General features: G+C 45.4%; 1 protein-coding gene across 1 annotated transcript in view; it reads left to right on the plus strand.

The window, feature by feature from the left end:
- Positions 1-8,290: 8,290 nt before the first annotated feature.
- The window catches only part of Mmp20 (matrix metallopeptidase 20), a 39,453-nt gene continuing 35,569 nt past the window's right edge, over positions 8,291-12,174 (plus strand). The window contains exon 1 of the mRNA XM_050162208.1: positions 8,291-8,413. Coding sequence (XP_050018165.1) covers positions 8,291-8,413 — 123 coding nt within the window. The remainder of the gene's footprint in view (positions 8,414-12,174) is intronic.

Raw genomic sequence — 12,174 nt, forward strand, 5'->3', positions numbered from 1 at the left:
GATTGGAAGAACACAAAGGCTCTGTTTTGTCACAAAGATCCCAATGTTAGCTAAGGTCTTCTCCACAGCTGACATCTAACATCCTAAATACTGAGCTCCTGGGATACAAAAACAGGTCTCATATTTATGTCCAGAAATAACTGACACTCAATAAGTATTTTGAATACATGAACAAGAAGAGATATTTTCTCAGGTGTGTGCGCATCTTTATCCCAGCACTCGAGAGGCAGAGGCTCTTGAATTTCTGTGAGGATCAGGCCAGACAGAGCTACATAGTGAGATCTCTCAAAAACCAAATGAACATTTTCATTATCATGTTATTCCTAGAGAAGACGACCTCAGTGGCTTCCCTTCTCAAAATTATAAGTAAAATAAATAAATTACAACTATTATGAATAAGTGATATGAATTGTATAAATCAATTATCAATTACGTGTATGAATAAAGTTTAGGCTCTGTATGTGTCTGTCCACATAGCCACACCTGAGCAGACAGGCAGAAAGGGAGCTGGGCACTGTGCTGACAGCTGATGACCACTTAGTCCCATCCTTGGGGCCTCCTCTCTCTGAAGATTCTGCTTCTGTTGTTCCCACTTCCCTTCCCTTCTGAGCTCTGGTCAATCACATGTACAGCCTCATGCATACTAGGCACGCACATTACTCCTGATCTGCTCCTGGTCCAGAGATGTCCTTCTGCTTGCTGTCCTGCCCTCTTCTTCCTCGTGATGGTAAAGAAACTGCCTCCTAGACACCTTGCCAGGCTGCCTCTGAGCTTCTCATCCTCACAGGACAGGGAAGGTCATTTGCTGACTTTCCATATTGATTTTGATGTTGGTTGTGGGTCTTGAATACAGTTTAGAACTTTGATTTCTAATATATCTAATTCTACAACATGTGTTTACCTAGAAATTCAGGTTATTGGGTGATATTATTCTTCATTTTAAAGACAGGGTCTCATGTACCCTACACTGGCTTTGAACTCACTAGGTGGCTTTGAGGATGACCTTGAACTTCAGATCTTCCTGCCCCCACCTCCAAAGTACTGGTGCGTGCCACCACACCTAGTTTATTCTGCTCTGATCAGAGCCAGCACTTTGTGTATGCTCGGCAAGCACTCTGTCGTTCTAAGCCCCATGCCCAGCCCTGTTATTCTCTCTGTTTCTTCTCTCTGTTTTGTCCCCTCCCCGATAGTGTGTGAGTGTGTGTGGTATGCATGCATATGTACATGGGGAATGGGGGAGGACATGGGGTGTTTCCCGTATCACTCTGCACCTCATTTTCCACCTTTTCTGACAAAGACTCTCTCACTGACCCTAACGACACATCCCCATGTCAGTTAGGCTGGCCAGCTAGGGAGTCCCTAGAACTCCCTTGTCTCAGCTTTCTGTAGGCGCTGAGAGTCAAACTCACGTCTCTTGCTTGCTTAACAAGTGCTCTTACCCCAACCCATCTTTCCTCCCCCTCCCCAGCCTTATTATTCTTTGTTCTTAACCAAAAATTTTAAACCTCCCTCTTTTTTTCAGAATTTTACATTTATTTGCTTGTTTGTTTAGTGTGTGTGTGTATGTGTGTGTGTGTGTGTTCATGTGTGTTACGTGCCAGTTTTCTCCTACTATGTGGTCTCCAGGAATGGAACACAGCTCATCAGGCTCCAGGTCACAAGCCCTTATCCTCTGAGCCACGTCACTTGCCCGCTAAGCCTTCCTTGAGGCTGGTATTCAGCGTAGTGTTTATTTACCAAAGGATCTGGAAGAGGTTGTGAGGGCTGGCGGGCTGGAGAGAGCTGCTGATACAAACAGTGTGCACAGCCCAATGTCTGTAGAGTTTATACTGCAGCACTGAAAAAAGGACGAAGAATGCTCAGCCGGTCCACTGCCCTGGAAGTGTCAACATGACCTAGGACAGCTGGCCTTGGGTTTGGAAATAGTGGGCCTATTAAGTGTGGAGCAAGCAAAAGTCAAAGAGGGAATAACAAGTAGCTGAAGACATGATAGGCAGAGCACAAAACATGAAACCACCACGTCCAGCAGTGGTGACTAGCCCACGGGAGAGCCCACAGGGAAGAGCAGTCAGGAGTGGCCAGCTGAGCTGTCCCTGAGGATCAACATCTGGCTTCCTCCAGTTACAGTGTAAGCAAAAGCTTTCTCTTCTGGAATCAGTTTCTCGAGGATGTGGCATGTCTAACCCATGGTGTTCTCCTTTTCCCCCCTATGGAGCCAAGCCAATGAGCCAGCCTGACCCAGCATAGAGGGGGGAAGAAGACTCCGGGCCTTTTTGTCCCCAAAGTCTGCTTTCAGCAAGCTTAAACAGCACATAAAATTTACCAGTGTGATTTCCATCAACTTAAACAATTGGTGATGTACCATTTCCTCTTTCCCTCACCGCTGTCATTTAATCAACAGTTGAGTCAATGGCCAGTGGCGTCTTAGAAGGAAATATCTTGTGCTCATTTTTGTCAATCCATCCCAATATTTCTAAGAAATGTTTTCAAATCATGACAAAAAGCAATTCTGAAATATAAACAATCACCAGCATTAGCATCCGTTGGTCGTATTAATACTCTCAGAATCCTTGTGTGCAAGGAGAACTTGGAGACAGACTTCGAAGGTCACAGAATGTTTCCTAGGATTGGTGTTGTTGATTATGATTTGTTTTTCCTTGTGACAGACAGTCATTTGCCCTTTTAAAACCCTTAATGAGCAGACTCCATGGTAAGTGTCCTTCCTTCAAGGTAGAAGCCGAACTGTCCTTCTCTCAGCCTCTGGCTCAGGGACACAGCATTCAAACCAGGGCCAATCAACAACTGTCACACACGGGACTCTAGATGTCAAGAGGCTAAAATGGTGATAAACAAGACATCAGCTGCCACCTGTCTGTGGATCTTGGGCTGTCCACCATAAAAGACAAGGTTCCCACCAGATCACACTATGTGTCTGGGACACTGTCCACCACAAAAGACGAGGGTCCCACCAGTTCACACTGTACTGGGACACTGTCCACCACAGAAGACGAGGGTCCCACCAGTTCACACTGTACTGGGACACTGTCTACCATAGAAGACAAGGGTTCCACGGTTCACACTTTAGTTCTGATCTGTTCTTGCTGGTTCTCCCAAATTGGGGCTCCAACTCTTTGGCAATTCTCTGATCCCCAAAGGCACAGTTTCTCTTACATGAGCCAAAGGTAGTTTACACAGCATGGTATTTCAGAACACTCACTGATAGCAGATCTGGAAAGTGGTTGATAATTGCTGAGTTTCTAGGGTTATCTAAATAACAAACCTGTGCCTTTCACTTAAGGAAGACAACCATAACCCCCACGCCTTTCCATGAACCTAACACACACACATGGCAGGCACATGCTCAGACACCTGAATGTTGATGGACACATGCGTCATACACATGCACAAATCCCACATACCAAGAGATAGAATAACAGATATCAGAACCTCCTAACAGTATCGAGATCACTTTATATACGTCACTTCCTTCCATTTTCACATGCTAGCGATGAGAACGTTTGTTTCTCTCTCTTGTCCCTCTAAGTTCAGAACATCACCCCTCCATCGCAGCCCGGTGTGCTGGTCAACTTTTGTCATCCTGACACAGAGTAGAGTCACTTGGGATGACAGTGCTCCACCAGACTGGCCTGTGGGCATGACTATGGAGCATTTTCTTCTTGATGAATGATTGATGTGAATTGGTCCACTGGGAACGACCCACCCTCAGCCTGTGGGCCTGGGCTATAAGAGGGGGAACTGAGAAGCCGTGAAGAGCCAGCCCCTTAGTGCGACCCTCTGTCCTCTGTTTCGTCCCCTGCCTTGAGTACCAGCTTGAAGCTCAAGTCTTAGCCCCACGATGGGGCTCTAAGCTGAGAGCCCAACAAAGCCTTTCCTCCCCTAAACTGGTCTGCGGTTCTCATGGCAGAAAACAGCAAACTAAGACACCTGGCCTCTCTGAGTTCCTTCCTGTTGGGGCTGTCAGTAGGAAATAAGAGGAAGGACATATGAAAAACAGTAAGGAAGTGTCAAAGACTGACTAGCTTTTCATTTCAGCAGCAGCTGTGAAGCAACATCAGGAGGGCTTTGGAAGGCACAAGGGCTTACCAGTTTTTGAAACGATTGTTACAATGTCGTTTACTTCCTGAAGGTAAAAGATGACAATTACTCTGCATGTTCATTCATTCATTAAACAAATGTAAGTGGTTTGGTTTTGCTATGAAACAGTCAAGAAACTTATAATTTAGTTAACTGAATGAGGCAAATCAATACGTTTCCTTTTTTCCGTTGAGATGTGTCTTATTCATCCCAAGACAATCGATACCTAACAAACAGGTTGTTACCTAGACGCTGCAGGCCTGTCATAATCCCAATACTCTTGAGAGACCCAGGCCCTAAAGGATCCACAGCCCTAGCACTACCCTTGAGAAGCCTGGCTCTGAACACAGAACCAGAGATACACTGTATCCCTGAACCCAGAGCCAGAGATACACTGTATCTGTGGACACAGAACCAGAGATAACACTGTATCCCTGAACCCAGAGCCAGAGAAAAACACTCTGACTTGAAGCCAGAGCCAAAGGAACAGAGTTTGACCCTAGAGCCAGAGCCTGTTAAAGAAATTCACCCTGCCCCTAAAATCCAAGCCATCTCTGCCTCTGATGCGAAACCAACCAATCCTTGAACAGGAAAAACTGACCAGTCCCTAAGTAGGAAAATAGTAACCTCTAGTTTAGAGGCATTACCTTTCCTGACCTCGGCCCAGGGAGGTAGTCACCTCTACTCTAGGGAAATGACCTCTCCATGACCCCTGACATCAAGGGCTCCTTCCTCCTTAGTAGGGGGAGCTAATCAGAAGTGGGAAGCTCCCTCACCCTTAGGAGGCAACCAGTTCCAAGCCAGTAGACTTAGAGTTCCACAAGCCTTCCCCACTGTAAAAACCAGTGTCCCCACATGGCTCAGGGTGCCTCCTGCTCTGCTCCTGCTGCTGCTGCTGCTCAGGTCGGACAGGGAGGTCCAAGTCAACTCACAATATATAAAGACTCTTTGCTTTTGCGTTGGATTCCGCCTCATGGTGATATTTCAGGGATCCACACTTTGGGCGTAACACTCTCTCTTCCATTCAGGAAAGGACAGCAGAATGAAGGAGGAGAGGAAGATCACTGTGAGTGGAATTTGTCAAAACATGAAAGTAAGACATACTCTTGTGGTCTCAGGGGTAGTGGTGTTAGTTATTTGCAAAAGACTTCCCAGACGATTTTGAAATAAGCAAGGCCCCAGAGGCAACGGCAGCACTGAAAACTTCTTGTGGTTGACGGGTTCTTGATCACTTTCACACTTTATTATTATGTCACCTCACAGCTCCTGGCTATAACACTCAGCCAGTTCAGTGGGTCTCCAGTGTTACCATGCATCAGAACTGCTTGAAGAGCTCGTAAGGACTTACAGTGAAGTTGGCCAAGCTAAGCCTGATGACCTGAGTTGAACCCTGGAAGCCACATGGTGGAAGGAGAGAGCAGTGGTTCCTACATGTCTTTCTCTGGCCACCACACGTGCACATAACATATCACACACACACACGCATGCGCGCGCACACACACAAACTTAAACATCATGTCCACAGGCACACAGGCAGCTTCTATTGCACTCAGTGCATTATAAAACAAAAGAATGTAGAAGTTGGGAGGAAACGTGGTGGAGAACTGGGAGGTGTTAAATTGAAAAAGGGTGGATTTGATCTAAGTACACTATATTCGTGCGTGAAGTTAACACAAAAATATATATTAAAGGTTTGATAGTTCTCGGTGATGGTGGTGCTGTGGGTCCAGGAACCACACCTTGAGAACCAGAGACCTAGGGTTCCAGGCATTCCCTTATTAAAAGCCAACCAGGTTCCAGGTAGCCAAAGGAAAAGCAGCAGAGCCGACATCATATGTACCAACCTTTTCCTGTATTGTGCTACAATCTCTACAATGACAAGACTTTCCTTTGTCAGTTGACATCATCCTCCTATTTTAGATGTGAAAATATCACAGCCAAAGGAGATGAATCAACCTCATAGATCATGTGCACACAAGTCAGAATTGTGAACTGAACAAGCAAAGCTTAAAAAATAAAAAACATAAACAAAAAATAAAAATAGCTCTGGGTGAAAAGTATCTACAAATGAACAGAATTCCTGCAGGGTTAAGGAAAGGGTTTCAGTTCAGGGCACATGCCAGGGCAAGCCACAGGACGATGTTGCACCCAAAGAGGGAGGGGCGAGAACATTTGTTAGGGAAAGAAAGAGAAACATGCATGAGCTACTTGCCTGCAAAATGTATTGGTTTGATAGACCTGAATCCAGAGCTGATGTTACAGTACAGATAGAGTGTGGAGGACATGCTGGGGAGGAGTCAGTGCAGGTAGACTGTGGAGGACATGCTGGGGAGGAGTCAGTGCAGGTAGAGTGTGGAGGACATGCTGGGGAGGAGTCAGTGCAGGTAGAGTGTGGAGAACATGCTGGGGAGGAGTCAGTGCAGGTAGAGTGTGGAGAACATGCTGGGGAGGAGTCAGTGCAGGTAGATTGTGGAGGACATTTTGGGGAGGAGTTAGTGCAGATAGAGTGTGGAGGACATGCTGGGGAGGAGTCAGGGCAGGTAGACAATATGGAGGGCGTATTTCATGTTTATGTTCGACTCCTTTATGTTTGAGCTGTCCATGTCCCATGTCAATTCTGATCACAAGTAAAATGTGAGTTTCTCTCCCTCATATTTTCTGACTTTTATTTTTTTTTTCTCACGATTGTTTACATAACAGTGAGAAGCCTTGTTTAAAAAAAAAAAAAGAAAAGGTTATCTTCTAGGCCCCACACACATGGACAACTGTAACTGCACACATGAATACACACACAAATGTGACTCAAAACTAACCATGATACACTGAAAATGGCAGGTTTTGTCTTATATTTTGGTTAACAGACATAACTCAGGTGTAGCTTTTATTCTTTCAGCTCTTTAGCGCCTTGGGAGTCCACCACCCACCTCCCAAATAAATACATGGAGTCTTATTCTTTCTTATGAGAACCCAGCCTTAGCTTAGCTTATTTCTAGACAGCTTTTCTGAACTTCAATTATCTCATCTACCCTTTGACTCTAGGCTTTTATCTTTCTCTATCCTGTATACCTTTCTTTACTTCTTACTTTGTGGCTTGCTATGTAGCTTGGTTGCTGGCCCTTGAATTCCTCTCTTTCTTTTATTGTTCCTTGATCTTCCTTTCCCAGATTTCTCCTCCTATTTACTCCCTCTGCTGGCAAGCCCCGCCTATTTTCCTCTCCTGCCTAGTTATTGGCCATTCAGTTCTCTATTAGACCAATCAGGTGTTTTAGGCAGGCAAACTAACACAGCTTCACAAAGTTAAACAAATGCAACATAAAAGAATGCAACACACCTATGCATCATTAAACCAATGTTCCACAGCATAAACAAATGCAATACATCTTAAATTCGTATTCGACAACACTCTGGTGTTATCTCATTGCAAAGTCTTCTGTTAGTTATGGTACCATGGTATAACACTTAGTTGCCTTGATAACTTGAGACCTTGTGTGTCTTAGAACCACCAGCAGCACCCTGAGAAACATTGTGGAAAATGCAGATACAGGATGCTGGAGGTTGGCTTCAGTGTGTAGACAACTCTATTGTATTATAATCCAACTACATTTTAAACATTTAACTTTTTCATTTTCAAAGTTGCATTTATTTATTTTATGTATGTATTCATGGGAGGGGGCATGCAGAAGGTGCCATGACATGCATATAGAATTCAGAGGATCACTTGGAAGAACCAATTCTCTGCTTCTGTCATGCGGGTCCCTGGGACCCAGGTCATTAGGCCTGCCAGCAGACACAAGTAAAGGCTCAGTAGAGAGCCACAAGCCCCTGTCTTTTCTGCAGTCAGAATGGAAAAGGGATCCGAAGGCAGGGCTAACCAAATGGTTCCATTGGGTGGGATTCAGATCAATCAAGCTCACCCCAATTTGTGCACATAGCTAACAAGCTTCATTAAATGTGACCATTTCTCTCCTTTGTGACTGAGTCAGTCACAAAGAAGAAAGCTTTCCCTGGCCCTGTGCAGGGCTGTTACCCCATCATCAGAGAGAGACACCATCTGTGTAATTACCATTTGAGACATGAATCATCACTTGCAAGGCCCAGACCTGTGCGACTCTATAAAAGGAGCGCAGATCCAGGGGCAGGGGTGCACTGTCTGCCACCCCCTGGGCTGACATATTTACCACGAGACCAAGAGGAAATGAAGGTGCTACCCGCCTCTGGCCTTGCTGTCCTTGTCACAGCTTTAAAGTTTGCCACCGCAGTCCCCACCCTATTTGCAGCCACTCCTAGGACCTTCAGGAGCAGCTACCACCTCGCACAGGTTTGTGACTCTCCACCCCATCCCTCATCCTACTCCTAACCCAGAACACCCAATAGGGCATATGAGAAAGTCAACAAAGATCTATTAATGTCCACAGAAGTCTGATGAACCACACCATCTAAGATCCGTTCCTGGTGTTCTTAAGTGTATGTGTTATGTGGATGAATTCATGGTTGAGTAGATGTATCTGTGTAGATGTATCACATTATACAGAATATGAGTGGAGTTGTACAACATACAAAATTCAAAAACAAGGCTGTGAATTTAATGTTGAGTGCTTAGCATCCACACGGGAAAATTTTCTTAGGTTTGTATTTTAAAAAATGACTTTTGTGCTCCAGGTAGCATTAGTCAGAATTTAAGACAGACCAAGCTTTCTTCTCACCAGAGGGTCTTTTCTCCCTCCTGTGTTTCTCCACAACCCTCACCTCAACTTCCCTCCCCCTCGTGGTCTCTTGCACCTGAATGGACTATGAAGGAACTGAATGTGGTGGAAAGGACAAATAATTATATTAGAATGTTGTAAAGATTTCATGGCTGGAAATCATCCCAAATACAGAGAAGTCAATTAATGGAGAACAGTGATCCTTAACCTGTAGGACCAAATCTCTGATGACAGAATTGCTAGCTACAGTTTGTAGATGTGTGCCTGGTTCTCTCTGGGAGTCTGATAAAAGTATAGCATGCATGTGTACAACTCTGCCTGGGGGCTGCTATCTGGTCCGGCTAAGAGCTAGGCATCTGTCACCTATGCACCCTTGACTGTCCCTACCAATTGTTTTGACACTCGACCATTCGGGTTGATCAGTTTCTCTTACAACATGGGAGAATTCAGGGAACATTTGCAATAACAGCCCTGCATATGAATAAGCGAGTCCAGCTCAACAGTAGACACTCCCTCCCCAGAAGATAGGACACCCCCTCCCCAGAAGATGGCAACATCAAGACTAGACACCCACTTGAGCCAAACTTTCTTTCTCTAGAGCCCATGTGTGATTAACTCAATTCAAAGTAGCTCCAGGCACTAAAATTTTAAATTGTGTTTTCCTGGTCCTTTTTCTCCAAATGTAATTCCCCCTCCAGAAACTACAAAGCTTTTGTGGTACCCACTTCCTGACACGCACAGAGCAGGTGGTGCTCTACCAGAATAGATCTGAGCCAGTGGGGGTTCTGATGTTAGTCCTGGGCTTGGGCAAATGTCACTCTCCCAGCCAACCCTGGCCAGACCATTAGACTACAGGCTGTTGTCCGATAATGGCTGACTATGGTCTGCAGAACCAAAAAGCAGCTCTTTACAGAGGAATTAAGGTGGTCCCACTTGAAACAGGACTAAGGTCAGAAAATTTTGGTCAAGTCATCTTTGCTAGTCTGGTCGTCTGTGGGGTGGGGACACATTTCAAAAGAACGGTGTGACTGAGGTGCTGAGGTCTGTTAGGACACTCTTATTTTGTTCTCTATGTCTCTATGTCTCTGTTGTACCTTCGGTACTGTGTCACCTGCCACACAGATGTTCCTGCTACAGCAAGCCCAGGCACCCGCTCTGGAACAAGCATTTTCTTTGAGAGTACACAAAGATGAGGGCAGATCTTTCATGCTAAACCCAGAAACTAGAAACAATTTATATACGATCATGTAGCTTACAGAAATATCCACCAGCCTTGGGAGCTCACAGAATCCCAAATGCAAACAAGCAGTGTCTATTGTTACTGATGGCCTCTGGGCAGTATGAGCGCCAAAGTGCGGCTGAGAAGATAAGTCTGTCTCTTCTCTCACGGTGCTGATGGGAGGATGGCGGGACCGGGGGGAGGGTAAAGTGAGAAAGCAAACGTGTCTCTCAAGTGCACAAGCTTATTTCAGAAAGTAGGAAGAGACACCGGAAAGAGACTGGCTGACTGGGACTGTGGGCCATCTGGGGAACTTTTCAGACAGCCACATCTGGGATGAGCCTCAGATGTAGAATGAGCTTGTCCTGGAAAATCCTGGAGACAGGGCAAGCTGGCAAAAGCATCCTTAAGTGCAGGAGTCCAGTGTAGAGGAGTGTGGGGTGTAATCACTGTGTGGCAGAGCTCAGAGACCATGAAAAACATGGGTAACTAGAAGGCATCTTCCACTCTGCTCTTTTCCTCAGAAACCACTAGCTACGAAATAACAACCCAGACATCTGTGTCCCCAAACCCACAGACAAACATCTGCACTTGAGATCTTAAACAGTCCTTACTTCATTTATTTATAAATCCTTAAGTTCTGCTTTGTTGATCTGCATTAGGGCTTTGAAATGATAGGATGGGGCAGTAGATGTAACATGGGTGGGCAGAGCTAGGGATACAGTTCAGTAGTTGAGCATTTGCCTATCTTGCCCGAGGTCCTTCGTTCACTCCCCAGCATACACACAGTGGGGGAGGAAGTGTGGGAGAGTGACTACTTCATGGCTTGCTTTTTCAAACAGTGTAGATGTTTCTTGGTGTAGACTGGTGCTGTGTCTTGATAAGGTTCCACAGCTTACCCAAAGCTCTTGTGCGGCGCACAGCACACTGCGGTTAGCCGGCGTTGGCCTGGCTACTGTGTGGCTGCGAGCTGTGGTCATGGCTGAGGCTCGGGATCCACACTTCCGGTCTAGGGAAAGACCAAGAGGGAAACTTTGTAGTGTGGTTTGTACTCAGAGGGCATATCCCCCTTGTACCTTCATAAAGTCAAAACACACTAGCCAAGCCTATCAGAACGTGGGAACTACCTGGTGCTGTTGACATGACATCTAAAGAGCTTCTGGAGGGTCTCTAAACAGTGCTTACCACATGCTTATGGAAAATTAAACCATCCAAAAGAGGATTTGAGATTCTGGAGCCATTTGTACCACTTTCTTTTCTGTGGCAAAGATTTTTCTAATTGCCATTATCTTTAAATTTTGGCTTCTATTTTTCTTGCTGAATATTATGCCATAAAAACATTTTGGCTTTGAAACTATTTTCATAACTTTAAAGAGTTACAAATAGGGACGAAAGAGATGGCGGAGCTCCGCTCTCGACATCCACATGGTAAAGAAATACATTGGTACCGTCTCAGTAGGTAAGAGAGATAGGAAGGCTGAAGCTGGCCAGAAAGCTAAAGTGGGAGGAATTCAAAGAATTGCCCTGGCCTGTTCTGTACAGCCTGCATTCAGATAGCGTCAAGGTCCTTACAAACCTCTTTCGATGACTCTGAGAGATAGAAGAAGAAAGCATACTCTGGCTGCTCCTCAAACCAGACTTGAGTTTTAAGATGTTGGCAGGGAGCCAGCAGAAACAGACCCTCTTATCCCCGGCTACCTTTATTTGTCAAACACTAGACAAGAAACAGGCAGAGGACAGCTGGAGTGAAGGCTGAAACTTAGTGATTTCAACCGTGTGGGCGGTGCAGGTGAGTAAGTCTGGAAACCTGTGACCGAAGGACAGCATCAAAGTGGTGGCCTATAAAACGGGACAGTTCCAAGTGTACCTCTCAGTGCCAAATGGAACATCTTGACTGCAGAAAGAGTGCCAAAGTCTGTCAACAGCTCTGGCACCAGCCTCACCCTAGCTCAGAACGAACGAGAGTCCTCCATATCGGTATCCCTAATGCATTGCCTCAGGAATCACTAAGTCACCATCTCCTTAACGTCATTGCAGTGACATGGCTTTGTTCTTTTATTAAGTAGGAATAACTTCTGAGTTTATTTCATTAAAACTGACTGCTCTGATCCCATCTATTAAGTTCAGCCTTAAACTTTTAAAGCTGTAGGTTTGACA

Source organism: Alexandromys fortis, unplaced genomic scaffold, assembly GCF_014885135.2.
Source record: "Alexandromys fortis isolate MF-2015 unplaced genomic scaffold, M_Fortis_MF-2015_v1.1 scaffold_112, whole genome shotgun sequence".
In the NCBI taxonomy this organism is placed as follows: Eukaryota; Metazoa; Chordata; class Mammalia; order Rodentia; family Cricetidae; genus Alexandromys; species Alexandromys fortis.